At 41.6% G+C, this 23,253-nt stretch overlaps 1 protein-coding gene across 1 annotated transcript in view; it reads right to left on the reverse strand.

Annotated features, from left to right (window-relative positions):
• LOC146862729 (uncharacterized) overlaps positions 1-23,253 on the reverse strand; it is a 536,839-nt gene that overhangs the window by 55,833 nt on the left and 457,753 nt on the right. The window contains exons 7-8 of the mRNA XM_085641987.1: positions 2,971-3,032; positions 2,798-2,850 (exon numbers count right to left, since the gene is read on the reverse strand). Of these exons, the coding sequence (XP_085498113.1) occupies positions 2,798-2,850; positions 2,971-3,032 (115 nt within the window). The remainder of the gene's footprint in view (positions 1-2,797; positions 2,851-2,970; positions 3,033-23,253) is intronic.

The raw sequence follows: 23,253 nt of genomic DNA on the forward strand, positions 1-23,253 counted from the left end.
GCGAACTCAGTGGTCGCCTCACAGCAAACTGTAACCTCAGAATAATTCACTTCAAATTCTTACACCAATATATTAAACCCCTCTATGTAGGTATGGTCATGCATGAGTCTGCTAGCTGCGTGCGATGTGGGCAGGCTGATGCGGACTTCCTGCATGTGGCATGGTTGTGTGTGGGTGTGTTTGCCTTTTGGTCCGGGGTGGTGCGGACACTTACTGATATTGTGCTAGAACCAGTGCATTGCACTCCTGAGATTTGCCTCCTTGGGTATGTTAAATGCCTTAAGCCTTGTAACAGACGCATAGTTGCAGTATCCACTTTGTTTGCAAAGAGGGCAGTCGCGCAATGTTGGGGAGCTAGGACTGTTACAATGGTAAAAAAGTGGCTCCGGCATCTGCTTTACTGTAGGGATCAGTTGTTGATCTATGAGGAGGAGTTACCCGAGAAGTCCCGCCCCAAGGATTTCTGGGCCCCACTCACTGCATACCTGTTGTCCCACCCGGATTTGATGTAATCTATGGAAATATATGCCTTTTTAATCTTTATGTAACAGCGGCTTTATCATGCAAACTCACCCACTGAGTCTTTGCTGCTCCATACATGTAGCCTAAGGTCCTGTACGCCCTTTAATCTGTTTGCACTAGAGGCTTCACTGCGAGAGCTCACCTACTGCCTTGGACTTTGCTGCTCTGTATCTGTCTGTTTATGATGCACAGGATTTCTCAAAATGTACAATAACTTGGAATTCGTTCTGCCTGGGGGAGGGGAGGAAGGGTTTGTTCCCTATTGGCTTTCTAGATCTGACTTGCATTTATTGTCTGTCATTATGCCTGTTGAAACTAATAAACATACACATTTTTATTTTTATTTTTGTTCATTCAGTAATTACATTATTAATTATGTACATTTTGGCATGGTACTAGGCTGCCATAGGTCACCGCCCTGGACAGATTTGTTAACTGGGACTCCCTGGGAATCTTCTTCTTCTTGGGTCATGTGGTCAGTACTGCAGGGTGAGGTCCTTTCAGGAACCTGGCTTGAGAGCTCAAACATAATCTTAGCCCCTATCTCTCCGACATTGTAGACCTCACAGATAACAATCCACTGGAAGCCAAAATTACCATGTACTGTCTGCCAGGCCATGGCTAACTAAACTATTATTTACAAAACATTAGTAATAAACACTCCAGACTCCTTACCTGATTTAAAGAGTAAATGGAAGCAGGACCTTGGTCCACTTGATGACTTTTAGTCTCCTTGAGAGGCTGCAGTCTCGACACGGTTTGGACTCATTCTATTCAGATAACATTGATCACATTCATCTGATCCCTCATTGCCTTTGGCACATGAATAAAAGCCGAACTCTGTACTGTATCCGGTGTGTAGTAGCATTAGGGGACTTCCTTCCTTCTACATGGAGCTGAAGTGAGCCCCCAAAATGGCCTTACTTGGCTTAGTGAAAGAAGAAGGTTACACCGAGAGAGAGAGGACGCTACTTATTTTCGGTCTTATGATTGCTGAACAAAATATTGCGAAACACTAAAAACAGACCGACCCTCCAACAGGTTCTGGATGGAATTGTGTTAAATGAATTGAATCTATGAGAAGCCAATCAACGAGGCCGGTGGTTTCCTCGAAAGCACTCCAGAGTATGAGACGGCTATCTCAGATATAGTGAAGATCTATAATATAATATAATACATGAAACGTTGCATGTCTATGTTGGGTGGCATACTTATGCATATATTCTTTAATGGATAATATAACATTGTTTTTTTTTCATTCTATCTGTGACAGTGTGGTGTTTGCTTACTGGTTAAAAGTTGTTCTATATTTTCAAATGTTTAAAATTCAATGAAAAGAATTGTCACAAAAAATAATGTACATTTTTAATTGCTTTTAATAATTTTTGTATTCATTAATTGTATTATGCTCTTTAAATTTGTATATTATAATTAATTGTATAGTGTTATTATTTTTTAAATCAATGTGTAGTATTATTTATTTACGAGTATTATTTTATTATTTATATAATTTTAACAATAATAAATATTTTGAAAATAAAATGTATGTATAAGTTTGAAGAGTGATGTTTATTCAGTGTCTAATGCGACACAGGCCGAGGATTTAATATGCCATATCCTCTTCCGTTTTAAAGCAACGAGCGAACAATAAAAGATGGAAAATAGGGCTCCTTCAGCAGGGTCTCCAAGAAGCTTCTAATAAATGAACCAATGACAAAGAATTATAGAAATGTCTAATTCAAAGCCTCAAATGCCCCTACCTTTTCAGGGGCCCTTATTTCAAAAGTTTGTTCCCAGGACAACAGACACTGGCAGCAGTGATGTAATGAAACTTGAGTGTGTTACACCACTGCCTCCCAGCAGTCCAGAATATAGCTGTCATTAAACTGAAGGCCCCAGACTAATGAAGCAAGCTAAAAGTCAATGGTCCTTAAGATCAAATGTGCTTTTGGGCTGGGGAATAGCAAGCTTAGGACTAGGCAAATATGCATGAGAGACCGGAATTCAAGACCCTCAGCATATTTTAGTAGTGGAGGGAGGACGCTTTGTGGGCCTCTCGCCTAAAGAATTCTGAACTGACCTTAAAGGAGTTGTGTTCTATTTGTCCTTGCATCTGCTTTAAAAATATATGTTTTGTATTTGATGCATTGTTTAGCCTAATAAAAGAAATCTAACTGTTGTACCAGATTTAACAGTTGAGTACAGGTTCTGCTAAACAGTGTACTCTCAGAAGAATGTGCCTGTTTTATGCCTCAGAAGAAGCCTTTTGTCTTACCTTTTGTACATTACTGACTTGGGAAACATCTGAATTGACTGGATTCTGAGAATCTAAACATAAAAAAATACAATTATATTCAAATGACTTGATTTAACTTGTCGAACTGCAACAGTCTGTCCTATTCAACCACGGACACAGTTACTAGATTAAAGAATATATAGGAATCTTACTTTTTGGATGATCAGTCAGTGTTTCAAATTTGACTGCTGCCGGAGAAACAGCTTCATTCTTTCTGTGGACAAAATATAGAATGGCATAAACATTTCAGCACTGAACAAAGAGCATTTTCAATTGTTGCCATAAGGTCTGGGCATAAATCTCATATGATAGTTGCCTTTAAAGTTCAGAGCAAGTGTCACAGATGGTGTAGTTTTCAAAATGGTGTCTACTTTTTCTAGAAATGTAGTGCATTCCAAGTTCACCAATTGGTTTCACTCCTCTTTCCCCTACAAACTGAGAGTAGGTAGAAACTGCAACAATAGGATATATTTACCACAACTTAGAAAACTGCAACAATTGCTGTGCAAAAATGATTTACAACTTTGGTGGTTTCTAAAAGCTGGAAAGAGCGCAATCTTAGCAAAAGTGAACATTTTGTTGATTTTTTAAAAAGTTTTTCTTGCACAGCACTTTTGCAATTTTTATTTTTTTCTAAAAAGTAAAGTTTTCAACATTTTGGCTATTTTCTTGCTTTCTGCTAGGGGAATCTACAAAGCCTAGGTACATTTAGAATAGTCAACATGTAGGAGAAAAAAGTGTACATTTCACCTGAATGTCATTTGAGGAAAAAAGGTATGATGGCGGAAGAGGGAACTACCCCAAACATCAGTACAAGGGCTAAACACTTCGGGGTGGGAGGAGGAAGCCTCAAGCACTTAAGAGATGACTTCTGGATCTACCCTTTTTCTAATATTTGTTCTTGCTTTGAACTTTAAAGGTCATTATCATAATAGATATCTGCCTAGATGTTCTGGGCAGTAAATGAAAATGCTTTAAATTAACCATTGAAATCAATAACTAATGAAAACAAGTAGGAAAAACACAGAAATAGGTGAAAATGTTTTCTTCTGTAATTTTTTTCCTCATGCCTGTTCTACAAAAATAATACACTGTTATGCCCATCAGACTCTTCTGGTCACATGGATAAATAGTGTTTGTTGGTTGTCTGCAAACAGGCAAAACAAAGTGCCATCAGCTGAATGTAGCTCATAATAATTTTCCCTTGTGTATCAATCATGCATCCATTCACAAGTAAAATCTAATGAATGAAAAACTGGTTTTAATGAATTGTGTGCATTTTTAAAATATGCCCAAGAATAAAAAAGTAATGTGATTCAGAGAGCAATTTGTAATAAGTGTTTGTTCTTCCACACTTACTTACATTTGGAAACCAAATGTTCTACTAGTTTGTGTTCCCACTTTTTTCTCAATAAAAAGAGACCCCAGTTGTGTGCCTATAATTTGAATGACAGGAAAAGCCTCAAAAGGCAACATGGAGACATCAAAACGTTTTGTTGCAACTTCCATATTTCTGGGGATGTGGATATGTGTAGTATTTTCACCCAGGGTTGATCAGCACTCAGGGGAACCTACCAACTCCAGACATTTATGAAACCTAGAAACCTTAAGGGAGTTCAAGTTGGTGTGGCTTGTATGGATCCCAATGTTTTTTCTTACTCAGAATGACCTAAAAACCTTAAACCGTGGCTACAATAACAGATTTTACTCAGATTACTGAGTGGGGAAGTTCCAGAATCTGTACGAAGCAGCAAAAGTCTCACCATCCAATGTTTTCACACTCCTCCTGATAAAAACAGTCCTCCACCTGTGTGAGTAGGTCTATCACCCATGACAGGAAAGACCCCAAAATGCGGAGTGGAGACATCAATATTTTTTTGGAACATTTCAATATTTCTGGGGATGTGACTAGCTGTGGTGTTTCGGGCCAGGGCGACCGCCACCCAGGAAAACCTACAAACTCCAGACATTTTTAAAAATAGACACTCATTATGTGGCTTTCATGGATCCCACTACTTTTTCGTACCAAGAATGCCTTGCAAACATCAAACTTTGGCTAAAATCATTGAATTCTCTCACATTCCTATGACTGTAAGTTCCAGAATCAGTGGCGGTTGACAAAAGTCCTGCCACCCATTGTTTCCAAACTTCTCAGAAATCTCAGTATTTTTTCAGTGAATTTCAATCATTTCAGTGGAATTTGAACTCAGGGTTGGCTGGTACAAAGAGAACCCTACCATTCTCAGACATTACTGAAAGCTAGATACCCAAGGAATCCTGGTAGGTGAGGCTTGGGTGGATCTCACTACCTTTCCTTCCCTAAAATGCCCTGCAAACATAAAACTTAGCTAAAACCACAAACTGTTATCACATTTCTCTGAGGGAAAATTCAATATTCTATTTGGCCGAAAACTTTGGTCAAAACATAGACTGTATTAAATCAGTGTAGTGTCAACGTGGTCTTCACATGGTTACAGTTTAGGTCTGTTCCTATGTCTGTTAGGTCTACCAACACATGGGAGATTAATTCTTAATCACAGGAAAAGTGGGTAATAGTGGGTGGCAAGAGTTTTGCCATTTGCCAGTAGATCCTACAATTTATATATATAAACTGTGTGAACAAGGCTGCTTTGACGGCTGAAACGTGTCATGGCTGACGTATAGGAAAATAAAATGAACTTTTGAACGCATGCTGAAGTGGGCTCCATTTGTCGGTGAAAGAAAAGTCAATCGTTATATACACATACATAGATGAAAAAACAAAGGTTAAATGTTATTTGTAGTTAGGAAAACTTAGTTCCCTATACAAATCAAGTTAAAACTACACAAACTTTAAAAAGTCTAATGTTATAGTTGTAACTTTCATTTACAACTTATCCACCAACTTCAAATTATTATAAGTAGCTGACCTCGTTACACACTCTTTTCAGCTCGCTTACCAGAGAACACTAGCGATAACTCACCACTCTACCAGGCACTGTTGTGGCAAATAATGTCATTTGAGAAGTTATAAGTGGATGCTATGATTTCACATGTGATATAGTAGCCAAGGGTATAAACAGTGCATACAAAAGGCATGAGTTATAGTTAATGTAGTGTGGCAAGTGAGGTGACAACTGTTCGGAGGTGTGGGACTTATAGTAATTTGAAGGTGGTGCATGAATTATAAACTGGTTACTTTTAGTTGGGTGTGAATAGAAAGAATATATAAGGTATTTCTAAATGTAAATTATCCTTAAACTTTTCTTTTTTCATTGTATGTTAATGGTTTTTACTTTTTAATAAAAATGTGTTTCAAATTGCAGTGTGGAGTGTCATTGCTTGGAGTGTTGTAAAGTGGAGTGTGGTACAGTTTTAGTAAGGAGTGCTGTAGATTATAGTGTAAATAGAGTGGAGTATTATAGAGTGGAATAGAGTGGAGTTGAATAGAATGGAATGATGCAATGTACAGTGGAGTAGTGTTATACAGTAGAGTGGCGTGGTGTGTCGTATCGTGGAGTGGAGTATCGGAGAATCGAGTAGCGTGTTGTGCAGTGTAGTGTTGAACAGTAGAGCTGAGTGTTGAACTGTGGAGTGTCATCGACTGGAGTGTCATGAAATGCAGCGTGATGGGGTAGAGTGCAGTGGAGTGAAGTGTCATCATCGAGTAGAGTGTCTTACAGTGGCATAGAGTGTAGCAGAGTGTTGTATAGTGTAGTTGCATAGAGTGGAGTTCAGTGGAGTGTTGTATAGTTCAGTTTTGTTGAGTGTAGTGTCATTCAGTAGAGTGGGGAGAATCCATACAGTGTAGTTTTGTACAGTGGAGTATCATTATTTGTGAGAACACAAGGCATGGTAGAATGGTAAATTATAGTTAGTGTTTTCTGGCTAGCGAGCTGATAAGAGTGTGTAATGAGGTCCGCTACTTATAATAATTTGAAGGTGGTGGATAAATTGTAAATGAAAGTTGTAACTATAGAATTTTAGAAGTTTGTGCAGTTTAAACTTAGTTTGTATAGGGAAAATACATTTTCCTAACTATAACTTAGATTTAAACGTAGCTTTTTTAATTGAATTTCAATGGCGTCTATTAATTTTTAATAAAAACCTGCTTCAAATAGTATAGTTCAGTGTCACAAATGGAGAATTGTTATGTGGAGTGTTGCACAATACAGTGGAGGAGAGTGTTGTAAAGTCTATTGTCAAGGAGTAGAGTATTGCTGATTGGAATAGAGTGAAGTACAGTAGAGTGTGGTAGTGTATCGTACAGTGTAGTAAAGTGTTATATAATATAGTGACATGGTGTCTCATATAGTGGAGTCAGGTATGGTAGAGTGGAGCAGCGAATTATACAATGGAACGGCATGTTGTACTACTGGGGAAATAGGTGCCTCAGGACCAGGATTTCCAAACTCCAGCTCTCATAAAATGGATGCAGGACAACAGACTACTTCCTCAGCTTCGGTTGATAATGAAGATCATGTCTGTTCTTTGGAGGTTTTGAAGGAGGATTTTCGGAAATCGTGTGCAGAGATTGAATCCGTTCTGGATTCACTAAACATTAATATTGTAGACGAAATCTTGGTTGCCAGTTCGACCTAATTTGTCCCCTTTTCAAAAATGTTTCTGTTCCATTTTTATTATGTATATAAATTTGTATTTTATGCTTATTAGCATTGCATTGAATTAGCTTGACTTATGAAATGCATTACTTTTGTTAGTCACTAAGTTACTTTCCCGACCAAGGAGGGGGTGTAGTGATGTCTCTTTTGGGTGCACTTTGGTTCTCCCTTAGTTTAACATATTAGCTGTTATAGGATGCTTCTGCTTGCATTACCACACATAACACTTTTGTTTTTTGTCATTATTTTAGAAATACAATGTACATGTTGTTTTGTTATTCAGTGACTTCTTGGGATTCCATCTGCACATTTCGTACAAGGTCATCTAGAATACATAACACAGTGTTGTACTGTTTTCTGCTCGCTTAGCAACGGTTCCTAACGTTTTAGACCTAACACAATAGCACAGCTGCAGCTTTGCAACACTGTAGTTTCATCATATAAACTGTGCCAGAGAGACCTGTCTTGGTACGAACACACTCAGAGCCTGACATGCACCCTTGCATAAGCTGAGTTAACCCCTTCGGTGCTCATGACGGAATGGTTCCGTCATGACCCACGGTTGAGCTGTGCTCATGACGGAACCATTCCGTCATGACCACGCCCGCGCAAGATTCCGTCAGCACAGCGGCGGAATCTGCGCAGCATCGAAGGGGTTAACACTCATGATGCACACCACGTACACCAGATATGGGGTCTGGTGCTAATCCCAGAGATACCTAATATATCCCTTTGCTTACACAGTAAGGATAGGCATAGACAGATAGACAGATAGATAATTTGCCATGGTTGGATTTTTATTGTATACAGCCTGCTAGCATTGTTGATTACATTTCTCAGGTGTATTTCCCTACTTATCGCAGCACATTTGCCTCATAAGAGACTACGATAGTTTCAATAAATGTATTGTGAACTTTCATTGTTTCTTTCCTTTGTTTACTAAGGGCATGAGTGAGAGACAAAAGGTGTTGATCAGTTTCCACGGTTCCCTTGGGAACTAGAGTGTCATGCTCCAGGTTGCCAAAATGACCTCCTACTCTTGGAAGGTTAGGAGTTCAGTTGAGGCACTGTGAGCTAGCCAAGAGAATTCAGTCCCTACATTCTGACATCCTGTCATCCCAAGGCACAGTTCTACTTTACCAGCAGATTCCCTGCGTCAGGGTGGGGTATAGTAGAGAGAAGTCGATTGGCGTGGCGTATAGTGTAGTACAGTGGCGTACAGTGGGTAAGCACAGAGTGGAAAAGAGCGTCATAGAGTAGCATGGAGTGTAGCACAGTGTTGTAGAGTGGAGTTCCATACACTGGAGTACAATGTCGGACAGTGGAGCGGCAGAGACCGGAGTATAGTAGAGTGAGATAAAGGGTAGAAAAGAAGAGTGTAGTATAGTGGGGTGAAGTACACTAGAGTGGGGTACTGTAGAGTGTAGTAAAGTGCCATAAAGTGCAGTGGCATGTTGTAGACTTTAGTGGGGTGGAGTGCAATAGAGTGGAGTGGTGCAGCATATAGTAGAGTAAAGTGTTATAAATTGGAGTAGCGTGCTGTACAGTAGACTGTAGTGCGGTGTTGTACAGTATTGGAAGGTGATGTAGAGTGGCATACAGTATAGTTCAGTAGAGAAGTATACAGTACCGTTTTGTGGCATAGAGTGGAGTGGCAACAGTGGAGTATTGGAGTAGAATGGAGGACTGTGTCAGAGTAGAGTGGAGTAAAGTGGGGTGCAGTGGCATAAAAATAGTTGCTTACAGTGAACTATAGTATTGTAGAGTGGAATGGTGTACAGTGGCATACAGTATAGTGCAGTGTTGTACAGTAGAGTTAAGGTATAGACAGGAGTAATGTGTTAGAGCGTGACATGCAGTGTAGTCAAGTGTTGCAGAGTGGAGTTGCATAAAGTACAGTAGTGTGTGAAACAGTAGAGCTGCGTAGAGTGGATTGTTGTATATAGCGTGGAGTGAGGTAAAGTCTTGTACAGTCGAGTAGAGTCAAGTGGAGTGGTGCAACAGTGTGGAGTAAAGTACAATAGAGTATATTGGTGTGTGGTACAGTAGAGTGGCATGGAGAGGAGTATACTGGTGTAGCGTAGAGTAGGTAGTAAACTCATGAATTGGAGTGGGCTCTCGTACAATAGAGTGGAGTGCTGCGTCGTATAGAAAAGTGATGTATAGTAGAATAAAGTGTTGTATATTGGAGTGTACTCGCACAGAGTGTAGTATATAGTTGGACAGTGGAGTGAGGGATAGAGTGAAGAAGAATGTCGTAGAGTGCCATGAAGTGTGGTAGACTTTTATAGAGTCGAGTTAAATAGAGTGGAGGAGAGTGTCATACAATGGAGCGGCGTAGAGTAGAGTGGTGTACACTGTAAAGGCGTAGAGTGGATTATCATAAAGTGGAGTAGCTTACAGTGGAATAGCGTACAGTGAAGTGTAGAAGAATGGAGTGGCATAGAGTGGAATATGGTAGCACTGAGTGGTGTAAAGTGGAGTGGCGCAGAGTGGAGTAGGGCACAAGGCATTAATATAGAGTGGGGTGGTATACATTGAAGGGGCATAGCATAGAGTCTAGGAAACATTTATAAATTGGAGTGGAGTGTAGAAAAGTGTTGTATAATAGAGTACGGGTCATCCGTGTTGCCATCAGAATTTTAAAGGCAAGCAAGATTGGTCCTGAGGTTGGCTTTGGACCTGTGATATGTGCCTTCTCGCCAACAACCACAGTTGAGTGACTTTTGCCTGCCTCTGGCCCTCGTCATGATCGCCGTAAGGGTGAGTCTGGTGTTACCAGTGTGTCCATAGCTTAGGTGTCCAGGACATCCAGTAATCTCTCCAAATCCTCTGGTTCATTGTACTGCTTCATTGTACTCCTTCATCCTGCCTTTAACTGTGATGATCATTTTGGCCAGTTCCAGCAGGCCATTTCTGTAAGCATGGGTGCAGGGCCAAGGACAGCTTTCTCTTTGGTCAGTGACTTGAGAAAAATTTACTGAGAGGTAAATGTGGAGATTATTAATCTGGTATGGGCCATGCTGTTTTGCTGCTGTGATGATCTTTCAGGCCTGCTGGTGTCTCAGGAAGCACGTAAAATTAGGCCTTGGCACCACCTGTAATGAATGGGGGTGGGATTTGAGTATGTGGGCCTTCTGGAACACTGACCCGAGAGTAGCAAGTAGGCCTCCGTGCCCAGTGACCACAACAGAGATGCGGAGAAGGGGTTAGCACTGTCACAAACCACTGCCCATCAACCCTCTAGGGGTTTAAACACCTCAATGCCATTGCAATCATTGGGGCAGCACACCCTGTCTGCAACTAAATGTAGGGTTGGAGCACATTATTCTCGCACCTCAGACCACTGCTCCTGGGACACCAATGTGTACAGTTGAGACAGCTTCTTGGACATAGCCACAGAATCAGAGTGTCCCTAGGGCATACTAGCTGCTGTCCTGCCTGCATCAGTCACAGCAGACACTATAATCACACGGCCGGTGCTCAGCAGCTCTATTGGGATTCAGCCAGGGGCCACAACGCCTGGCTCCACCCCCTATGTTACCCTTTTTTAAATATGCTGAAAAATTGCCTTTCAAGTGTTACATGTTAAAATCTATTATAAAGTGCAGTACAAGCTATCTATTGCCCAGGTCTGTCACAACAAGAGCTCCAACACACCAGCAGCAACCTACAGCAACATCACCCCAGCCCACGAACTGTGCAACTACCTTTCAAACATGTTCTGCAGCAATATAACCATATGCAGCAACTTCAACCCACAACTGGAACCCGTCAACCTTACAATAAGTTTCCCTCTATTGGGCAAAAGCAACACCCTGACCTCACGGAGCACCATCACCACAGAAAAAACAACAATAATTCTGAGGACCATCCACTCCGGGGCACTGTCAGACTCTTGCCTTCACCACTTTTTTTAACAAATGTTCAACCCTTATTTGCAGAGCATTTACCACCATCCTAAACACCTCCATCAATACAGCCACCTTTTTAGAAGCCTGGAAACATGCAGTCATCAACACCATCCTGAAGAAGCCTTCAGCAGGCCTTACTAAGCTCGCAAACCACCATCCATTCTCCTGCCTACAATATTCGACCAAGATCCTAGATAAAGCTGGAAACAGATGACTCGCCGACCACTTGACACCACACAGTCAGAATTCAGACCACAGAGTCAGCCCTCATCACAGCAATGGACAATTTCCAAATAATCCTTGGCAGAGGAGATACCGAAGCCCTCATCCTCTCAACCTTTCTGCAGCCTTCAACAGTCTGTCATCCCACTGATCAAACGGCTGCACAAAGCAGGCATCCACAGTCTGGCCCTCAAGCACCCAATTGCTCATCATGTCACCATACTCCTCAGAAACCTGGAAACTCATTTGAGTTTCTTCCTAAGCCTGACCCTCTTCAACATTTACATGGACCCACTGGCAGACGTCATCTTTGCACGTCACATCGACATACTCGCCTACGCTGATGACATGCAACTGACGCTGTCCCTCTTGGACAAAACACCCAGCACCTACAACAACTTCAACTTGTGCATGACCAAAGTGGCCTCCTGGATGAAGCCCAACTACCTTACGCTGAACACGGACATAACAGAAATAGTGACTTTCGGAAAAGATGCCTTGCCGTGGGTCTCAACCTGGTAGTCTGAAGACCTCAGACCAACCCCCAGACCCAGCACACAAGCAAAAAACCTCAGAATCATAATCAACATTATGCCTGGCATTTCCACCCAGGCCAACACAGTTGCCACATCCTGCAGTCACACCCCGAGGATGCTGAAAACGATTTTCAAGTGACTAACCAACAGCATCAGGAAAACCATCACCGAAGCTGACTGGACCACAGGAACACCCTCTATGCATGAATCATCAACCTATCAAAATACTTCAGACCATCCTGAAAGCAGCAGCCAGACTAGCCCTTAATCTCTCACGCCGAGTTCACGTCACACCACATCTGAGGGAACTTCACTGGCTCCCAATACATAAAAGTACACAGTTCAAGCGTCTCACCCACAAATACATAGCACTACATAACATAGGTCCTGCCTTCCTGGACAACCGTATGCAGTTCCACCAACCATCCAGGCAGCTCCACTCAGCCAGATTCTCACTTGTACATGTCCTACACATACGCAAAAGCAAATCAGAAAGTCATCCCTTCTCATCCATCACTTCCATGGCACGGAACAACGTTCCACACTACATTAGAGCCTCATCATCAGTTCATAAAATCCGCAACGAGCTGAAGACCTGGCTCTTGAACTAAGTCCCATCAAGGCTAGCCTCACACATCTGCTCAGCACCAGGATACCCTCACGGATGATAGTGCACTATAAAAATACACCTACTATAACATAGCACAAGGGTAAGCAGCCGGGGCTCTCCGCCCCAGACCCGGTGCAGTTTGAGGCCTTGCTGTCCTATTACAACATATGAGTAAATAAGAAAACAAAAGGCCTGGTCTTTAGTTTCTTGATGTAGCTAACCACTCTAGGTGGCACCAAATCTTTTTTTCACATTCCCAAAAGTACGTCTTCCTAAATACGATCAGTTCCTTAGATCATAAATGAATGAGATGACCTGCAAAAGATTTACCCTCCAGCCTCACTAACCCTTCTGACATGCCTGCTGGTGCTGGTAAGTAAATTATAGATTTTGCATTGATTGGCTTCAGAAGAATTCCAGAAGCTTCTTTATAGAGTGTAATGAAAAGGTTACGTGTTACGGTTGTGTTTGAACAAATTCAAGTTGTTCATTATGAAGGAATAGGGTTTTAAACTGAATATACAGCTCAACTGGAAGCCAATTTAAAGCATAAGTGGCGGACAAAATGCTTTCATTCCATTTAAGCCAAGGTAAGATTTGCACTGCTGCAATTTTTAAAATAGACCTTTGCCAATGCCAAGATTGGTAAAGCCATTTGGTGAAATAACATCTGAATAGATAGCCAAAACATCCTCTTCTAGAGGCAAGAGTTGCATGATAGGGCCGAGAAACTAAGAAAATTGGTGCTCTTCCCTGAATAGGTAACAAAAAACCCCATTGATTATGTATCTTGTTATGAGACCAGTATGTAATCTTACAGGTTCCTTGTTGCAACTCCATTGTGAGACCCTTTAAACCTATGCAAGGCTCCCTATACCTACACCTACTCTGAGCCTGCACCCTACTGGGAAGAAAGCCCCTCAAAGCTCCTTTATGAGCAATAGTAAGCACAGCCTACCCATCCTATCTCACCACTAAAAAAATACACCATCATCTGTTGCAGCTCCAGCAGTGTGCGGTGGCAAACAGACATGGGGGAGAGTGGGGAGACAGCAATGTGTCCCAAGATGCCACCTGTGGCAAGCACTGTGTCAGGCCTGGGTATGGATGATTTCTTGCAAGACTAACCACAAGAGGTGCAGTCCTGTGAGACAATGCACTGGTGATTTTAGGGTCAGGCTATACTAATATTCAAAAACAAATCCCAGGACTGCAGCCAATGTAGTTTGACGTTTGCACTTCAGTTCTTACACATTAATAGACAAGCAACTTTTTAATAAAGTATATGTAAGAATGGAGATGTCTCAACACAAGAGAAGGCTCTATACGCGGCGCGTGGATGCCCCAAGAAAAACCGAATGGTGTTGGGTAAATGGCTGGGCGCTGTCGAAGAAAATGAATGACGCTTTAAGTTTTCCTGTGGCTGTACTCCCCAAGGGGTGCTGAATTGGGGTCACATATATTTTGATGATGTAAATGAATATCCGCTATCCGTGATTTTGCTGAACTGTTTGTATGTGTTTAAAATCCATAAAACGTGAATATAAAAAAAAAAGAATGGAGATGTCTACTCCATGGCATAAGGGGTGTACACGGGGATCCAGTTTTTGTTGGCCTAGCTCGCCTGCTAATTTAGTGTGAGTTTTGAGTCCTAGTCCTGACCATGGTTAACCCAAGGTTCAGAACCTGTTCTTTTATACTGAGTGTCACACCAAGCAAGTCCTTTTTAATGACATGGAGCTACTTTCCATGTCCTATGTTGATGGCATGAAGTGGTGATGGCAGCATACCAATTTATGTGGACGGAGCTACCCATTGAAATTGTACTAGAGCCCGTTAGCAGGGAATTATTGATTAGTGCTTCCTGAGCAGTGCCCTTTGGTGGAGGGTGTGAGTCAGCAGATTATTTTGTTTAGAGTAAGGAAGTTTATAGGAAGGGCCTTCTCTTTCGTCTTTCACTAATTGCTGCTCCTTAAGGCTGATGGCAGCCAAGTGCAGTCTTCAGACTTCATTGTGCCTATGTTTGAGGATACTCCTACTTGAAGCCAGCAACATCACGACCTGCTGTGAGATCTATCACGTTGTACATAAACTGTGTCTGCTTTATAGCCAGAAAATAACATTTTAAAGGGATCCACATCAAACATGTTCTAGTGGAGCCACGTCCTCTGTGTGGAAAATGAGTATAAAGGAGGGATATAAACCCTCCCACTGTGTTCCTGTTCTATACTGATTCATTAACTATGGAAAGGAATGCTTATACACAGTTCTGGAAGAGCTGCTGTGAGACCAGAGCTCTCACAGCTAGCCTCCCAAAGAGACATCACTGGAAGTCTGCGCAACTGGCTGAAGAAGCTGTGGGTCTGCCTAGTGCTTAAAGGTCTGCCTACCAGCTCTGAAAGAGAAGAAGAGACTGCCCAGGAGGACAAGCCCAGACATGAGCACTTAAAAGCCATCTGACATCTGCAGCACAACCAGCGCTGACCCGACATGAGAGAGTGTAGTAATCAAGTCCACATCCAGAATGTAGTTTAAGGTAGATTTATTGAAGTTGGTTACAAGATGTTGGTTCAGTAGTATTCAGCCCCACCAGGAGCAGCCAGCCAGGCGCTCAGCCCTTCTCAAACTGTGAGTTCCCACTCCCAACATTCCATCTTGCATCATTCAGGCAGCATTCCACTGGCACATCATGAACCATAACAAACCAGGATACTACATATCCTCCTTTGTTCCAAAAAGAAAACAAAAGGAACGCCAAAATTTAGAATAACAAGAGAGAAAGAGAGCAGAAGCTAGACGCAGGCTAAAGGAACGAGAAGAACGAAAAGCACCAGAGAGAGTAGGGTAAAATATAATGAAAGGAGATGAGAGAGAATAACATAAACCAAACTCATCTTCCCTTCCAAAGATAGGAACACAACAGAAACACCAGAGGGCAAATAATAGAAGGAGAAACCATTAATGACTGTCCTCTGCACACCCACTGGCCAGGTAGGCATGCAAGAAGGCAGCTCACATCAGGAGGAAACAAGACGACAGAGAAGAAGAGGAATGCAAATACTCATTCTTCTCTGTCAAAAGCATGAAGAAAGAAATTACAAATAGAAAATACAACTGGGCTACAGCCCAGAGTAACGTAACCCATGCACTATGGCGACTTAAACCAAACACCCGCTTAGGGTAAAAACCTTTGCTTATGCATTGGCTACCTCGAGTGGAGGTAAGGATATGTGCACTGTTAAAAAAAAAACATGACCAACACTAGACACCTTAGGAAAGGTAAAACGTGCACTGCAGTGAAGGCATAAGACATGTAACGTGATGTCCATGTACGGACGCACCTCGACTGGAGGTAAAATGCTATGCATAGGGTGATGGGGAAAAACCTCACAACACACCTCCAGAGAGGTCAAGAGATTGTGCATAGAAAATGCGGGACAAACGTCCGCGTGACGCACCTTGACTGGAGGTCAACTGATATGCACATGAAAGTGGGAAATAACCCCAAAACACACCTCGCGGAGAGGTCATTAGATGAGCATGTGTGAGTGGGACAGTAGTCCACACATAACCCTGTGTACATGAGGAGAGACACTGTACACTGTAATAATGTCCAAAACAACCCAAGGAACACACCTCGTGTGGGGAAAGAAACGTTGTGCACTAGTGAGGTAAGTAAAAACAAAGAGTACAGGCACCTCGTAAGGAGGTAATAACATTGGGTACCCCACGCTGTGACCGAAATCGTCACAACACCCTATGTAAAATGAAAATGTAAGAGGTTGCACCTCCACTGGAGGTCAATGTGTATGCACATCAAAAAGGAAGAGGCCCAACAGACACACCTCACAGAGAGGTCAGAAACACCTCACGGAGAGGTCAAGAGACATTGTGCATTGAAGAAATAGGGTTAAACAGTATAATCTGTAAATGGAACGAAACACTTTAACTGAAATACATTAAGACCTTCAAAATTGGCATATTAATACTGAACAATGAGGCACTGAACATGGAGCTAACAGATACAGACTTGCCAACATTGAACTCCGTGAATAAAAACAAATAAACAATAGGAATAAATTCCATTCACTTTCCCGACTTGTTACTAGATGGCAGCATAACCAGGAAAAATGCAGCACTTGGAAATCAATGCCACCACAAAGCATGGTTCAGGTGGTGAACTGTATGAGAAAATATGTAAACCCAACCAACAGTATGCTGTTGGTCACCATCACATACTAATCAGAGGGACCGCCTAACATTCATTGTATCATGCAAAGATCATTATTGTTGCCATTGCAAAGAACCTGCCCCATGTCACAGGCCACAACTACCAAAGACAAGCACCCGCCGACCAGGTCTACCACACTGTTCATCTAAACCTCCCAAATAAAAAGTGAGGCATCACTCCTGAACATGTCAGAATCTTGTACCAGACAACCACACCACTGGGAGCTGGCCCAGATGCATCCCTTACAGTCAGGTATCACAGGACATTGAAATGAAAGACTGAGACACTGGGCCATTTTATCAAGAATGGAGATAACATTATCGCCGCTTTAGCGGCAGGAAACTGCTGCTAAAGCGGCGATAAGGGGCTTGATAATATGCCCTGGAGAATAGCAATAGAAGCCCAGGTTCTGGTGTCAAGGACATCAAACCTGGGCTTCTATTGGAATTCACAAGGGCATATTATCAAGCCCCTTATCGCCACTTTAGCGGCAGTTTCCTGCCGCTAAAGCGGCGATAATGTTATCGCCATTCTTGATAATGTGGCCCACTGTGTCTTGAACTGTAAAAATAAGAATGTCGTTACTGAAGTAGCGTTGTGAGCATCAACTCTTTCTGGTCAGGATCAAAAGAACTGACCGACAAGTTGCTTAACATGGTTGTCACTTATTGAACTCGAACCTGTGACTCTTCTTAGTTATTTTGGATACCACAGATATTGGGGGCACCACAGGAAACTGGACTAAGACATCAAAGCTTGTAGCACATGTAGCTACAACTCTTAGACGGGATCATCAAACTCTGTACTGAACTCACATTGGTGTTTTGTTGTATTACCTTTTCTCTTTACATGAAAACAAGCACTGGGCTGGTCTGTGAATTATTGTGCCTGCTGTTTGACTGCTGAGTTCTGAGTCTTTGCTCCCACACTGCCTGCCTGAAAAGCATTTGGCTGTTCCCCCTCGCTATCCTCAGAGTCAAGTACAGAAGGGGTGTGCTTGACCCAGTTTGCAAAGGCATAGTTGGCTTTACCCAGGACACCAGAAACAAATAACCCCAACTCCCATAGTTGTGGCACTGTAGCTCCTTTCTCTCCATTGACAATATACTTTCTTCTTACATCTTTTGTGTAACACAGAACAATATGGGCCCTATTCACAGAACTAACTTAAGACAAAATCCTAAACGTACTACCATTTTCGTATTCACAGAAGGCACTTACTCATTTTGGTATTCACAGAAGACACTTACTCACTTCGGTATTCACTGAAGTTAGGAGTCCTAACTTTAGGACTCCTAAATGCTTTCTGTGAATACCGAAAGTCTTAAAATTAGGATTTTTCTCAGTTTAGGAGACCTAAAGTTAGGACTCCTAATGTTACTACTACTAAACTGAGAAAAATCCTAATTTTAAGGCTTTCGATATTCACAGAAGGCATTTAGGAGTCCTAAAGATAGGAGTCCTAACTTTACTACTACTAAATTGAGAAAAATCCTTATTTTAAGACTTTCGGTATTCACAGAAGGTATTTAGGAGTCCTAAAGTTAGGAGTCCTAACTCTACTACTACTAAACTGAGAAAAATCCTTATTTTAAGGCTTTCGGTATTCACAGAAGGCATTTAGGAGTCCTAACTTTACTACTACTAAATTGAGAAAAATCCTAATTTTAAGACTTTCGGTATTCACAGAAGGCATTTAGGAGTCCTAAAGTTAGAAGTCCTAACTATACTACTACTAAACTGAGAAAAATCCTAATTTTAAGACTTTCGGTATTCACAGAAGGCATTTAGGAGTCCTAAAGTTAGGACTCCTAACTTCTGTGAATACCGAAATGAGTAAGTGCCTTCTGTGAATACCAAAATGAGTAAGTGCCTTATGTGAATACCAAAATGGTAGGAAGTTTAGGATTTTGTCTTAAGTCAGTTCTGTGAATCGGGCCCCATATCTCTTGCCGATCATGTCAATGTCCATTGCAGTACAATAAATTAAATAGAGGTGTTCCGTTGCCCAATTTGTTTTTAATTCAACTGTTTTTTTCTGAAACTGTCTTGCTTTTTGTTTATTTTGATAACCTCTATTTTACTACATAGAGAAACTATTCAATTCGAAGGTGGGTTCTTTATATATGTGCAGCTCATGACATGAATCTTCCATTTCTATTGCTGTGCCTTATAATTCTGTTGAAACCTAAGGAGGTGGAAAACCTGGAAAGCAGTACCACCTGACATAAAAGAAGGACTCGCATTACCGAGCAATGGCGATCTGACATACAAAAATAACCATTCATACGATATACTTTATAATAAATCACATCATGTATTTCTATTAAATTAATAACGAACTCCAGACATATCTGGGAACGCAGCCCACTATCAATCAATAATTTTATTTGATTCAGACCTCAACTGAGGTCAACAAATACAGTTACATAAAAATAGAACATATTAAATTATATTTTTAAAAGCGATTTAAAAAAACTCTTCATAAGATGAAACATTTTAAAGTAGTTTGTCGTCCGCAAGAACACCATACATTGACTAAACTATTAAATTTGTGCACTTTTTAATCTTTTTTTTAAATAGTTTCATTCAACCCTTTGAAAACTTAAACAAGTTGTAGCATACAAATTCATTGGGGGGAGACTTACACACAGTGATTAGACCTGGAACTAAAATAATGTTATATCTTAAACAGATTGACTGAATGAATCGACGCCGGGCCTCTGCCAAAATCGGATTAGGACAAATTAGTAATATGTGAGAGAGATCTTGTGATCCGCCATTGTACAAGTCACATTTATTCAGAGACTTTTCGGTGGCAATCCATCTAGCGGAATATGCTTTTAAAGGAAGAATTCCTAATCGCAGAAGAAAGATACAGTTCCTTACTCTGTGATCTAACTGGAACTGTAGATAGTGCGCAGGGGATTTAAATACTATGTTTTCCGCAATTTTTTTTATAATACTTTAATTGGATACAACATTCTTTATCCCGTTCATAGCTTATTCTCAGTGTCTAGGTTTTAAAAAGAGCTTCAGATGCGCCGGAGACCAGGCCTGCAAAAGTGCTATAGTTCATTGTTAAACCCTTTTTTCCCCCCATTTGAACTCTAAACCATGTTGCCGAGTGCAGGGAGATAATTACTGTAAGAAGATCAGTAGGAATCCCAAACCTCTCTAGCTTTTTCCTTAATGTTGGTCTGTCCACACTATCAAAATCGGTCGAAAAATCGATAAAAGCACAATTAACTGTTTGTGAACTTAACATAACATACTCATCAAGGACAGTCTGAAGAACTGCGATATTGTCCGAAGTTGAGTGTTTCGGGCAGAAGCCAGCCTGTGTCATAGGAATCACATTATTTGAGAATGCCCAGTCTTTTAGATGATCCAAAACACATGCTGTGAAGATCTTTCCAGTGGCATCTAGAAGGGCTATTTGTCTTTAGTTTGATGGATTCAATCTTGAGCCTATTTAGGTCTCGTCTAGACAGCGCATGCGCTGTCGCAAGACCTATAGTAAACACAAATATGGAGGGTAATTTCTCCTGTAGCTTGCCATTGGTTGATTCTGGCATTGGTCTTCTTATCTGACTAATGGTTGGCTATTGATCCGATACGTCACTTCCGTTTTGCCTCCGTTTTGCAGGAAGCAGCACCGACCAACTACAGTTTAGTTCCGCTGCTGGCTGTTATCTATTCATTTAGGGACTACTTGCACACTGCTGCCGTTGGCACATCTGCCAACTTCCTGCCCTCACCCAACGCCTTGTTCCACCGCTCCGTACCCGGGACCGACACTTTGCCACTCCCCGCGCTACTCCCGGACAGCCGCCTCAAATGCTTGTATGTTGTGGGGTTGATAACAAATTAGCGCAATAAGTAAACAACATGTTGCAGTTCGTATCGGCTTGAACATCAAACCACTGGAGAAAGCTCCAGCGGTATCGTGAAATCTGATACCTCTGGTGGCTGCTGGAGACATTTTAGATGTGCCTGCCCTCACTCGACGCCTTGCTCCACCGCTCTCTACACGGGCCCGTCGCTGCAAGGCTATAAGGCATCGATGTCTCGGCCCTTGCCCACATGAGGGGATGATGGAACGGCAGCCGGGACACTGCTGCCTTCTTCATAGGCAATTATAATCTCTCCCTACAGCCCCTCCCTTCAAGCACCTCTGTGTGTTATACACTTCTGGGGATACTCCTTGCTTATTACCATGACAGCTGCTTCACGGACCGCCACATGCCTAATGTTTATGTGCACGGGTGACACGCTTTGTTTAAGCATGGCACCCGCATTACATTTGGCTGTTTATGTATGCTGTACAACATGTAAGACTGTTAAGTACTAGGCAAAACCTGTGATAATTGCTGTTTTAACTTGTTTCTTCAGTCAGTCTGTAGTGTAATAGAGGACAAGCCTATTATGTTTGTTCTTCATTGTGTTGTGTGCGTGTCCCTAATAAATGTCTCCCGGCCCTGGATTTAAATTCAAATGTGCAAGATGAATTGGTCAATTAATCTTAAGGTCCAGGAATACCACGGCCTCTTGATAGAGAAATTGCTTTTGCACTTTATTTAACCACTTTTCACAGGCAATTCTCACAGAAAAAACAATTACCACACTCCCAACCCCCACTGAGCACTACGATAAATTCTTCCTCCCATCAGTCCCTAAACCAGCAACAGCTGAATTCTGTAACTTTTCTCCAATCCGGGGTCCGAGTTTTTTTCAATACCAGCCCTCCCAAGCTCTTCCTCCTCCTCCCACTCCTAAGATTCAGCTACGTCCTTCCCGGGCTCAAACTGAAGCTGTGAAGGAAGGTTAACATTCCTTTTTTTGTTTTTGTGAGTAACGGTAAAGGAGCCAGTATGCGCTGTGGAAAGGGCATTTCGGAAACAACAAGCATTTGCAATGCAATAGGTCTCGCATTTACGGGGGTTTGACATGTTGGCATTGTAAATGACAAAGGCTTTTATTTATGTTCTAAAAACCAAAACATAAATAAAAGGCAATGTCATTTACAATACCAATAGCTCAAACCCACGTTAATGCGAGACCTATTGCATTGCAAATGCTAGTTTTACGAGAGGGACCACTATGCTCCCCACCAAGATTTTGGTATTTTCCCAGTCTCGAAACACTATTGGAAAAGTTGGGCTAGAAATGTACCCCAGTCATTGGTGTTTGTTTGTAGGACGTTGATTGAAATATTGTCCAGGCCCATCGCTGCAGATGATCTAGCAGCTTTTATGAAAGCGGAGATCTGTGTAGCCGAAATGTTTGACAAGACCTGGCCAATTTGGCCCTTTTGGAACCAATGCAGACCGGGAGAAACTTTGTTATGAGAATTAGATTTATATAGTCTGAGGATATGCTTTTCCCACTCAGATGATGAGACTGGTGTGGCTTGGATTGATTTACCTATCCCCATTTGTGAAGCAATTATGTTCCAGAATGCCTTATTGTTTCTGTGTTTCTTTTCTTTCTCTTTTTTTCATTGGCGGAGTTTTTTCAGCTTTCTTATTTCTCCTTGTCCTGCAGCACAGAAAGATTGAAATTGCATTCTGGCCAGGTTATTTAAATGCCGAGACAGATAAGCTATTTGTTTTTGCATTTTCCTGTCATGTTGTAATTGCCTGAAGGGAAGCCACTGCGGAATGTATTGTATCTTCGTATCTAGATAGGGGGTCAACTTCTCCTTTTATAGAGGCTGGCGGAGAGAAAGAAATTGCAGGGTTCATTTTGTTAATTGCTTTGGAGTTGCAGTGAATCCTACATGTTTTTTTGGTTTGTGTCTGCCCGGCCGTCTAAAATACCTAAAGACCATGGGGATATGGTTTGTGTCAAAATATCGATTCCCATGATCAAAGATGCATAATCGCTTTTATGTGTATACTGGATGGATAATGATGAACTTTTGCAAACAAGTCTAAACTGCAGATTAGATCATCTAAAATTGAAGAATTAAAGGAACCCAATGGAGTGAATGCAGCCGGAATATCTCCATCTGCCCTCTCGTTTAAGATGGCGCCATTGATTACCGCGATGAGAGACAAAAACAATTACCCTTGTTTATCTACTCTTATCTTATCAGGGAATACAGGGGTTGGAATTGAACATGCTGTTTCTTGAGGTGACTTCCCCCTGTTGTTAAATAAGGCGTTGGAGATTTTCCTGGTGAAGTCCCCTGCTATTATCATCGGAGGATACCCCCTGGGTTCTAGAGTTCACTCGATTTTCGAAAAGGATTTTTCTAAGAGATGGTCATTTGAAGAACCAGAAGAAATGTATATATTAAAGAGTAGTAGTTCTAGA

This window comes from Triturus cristatus, chromosome 2_2, assembly GCF_964204655.1.
Source record: "Triturus cristatus chromosome 2_2, aTriCri1.1, whole genome shotgun sequence".
Classification (NCBI taxonomy): domain Eukaryota; kingdom Metazoa; phylum Chordata; class Amphibia; order Caudata; family Salamandridae; genus Triturus; species Triturus cristatus.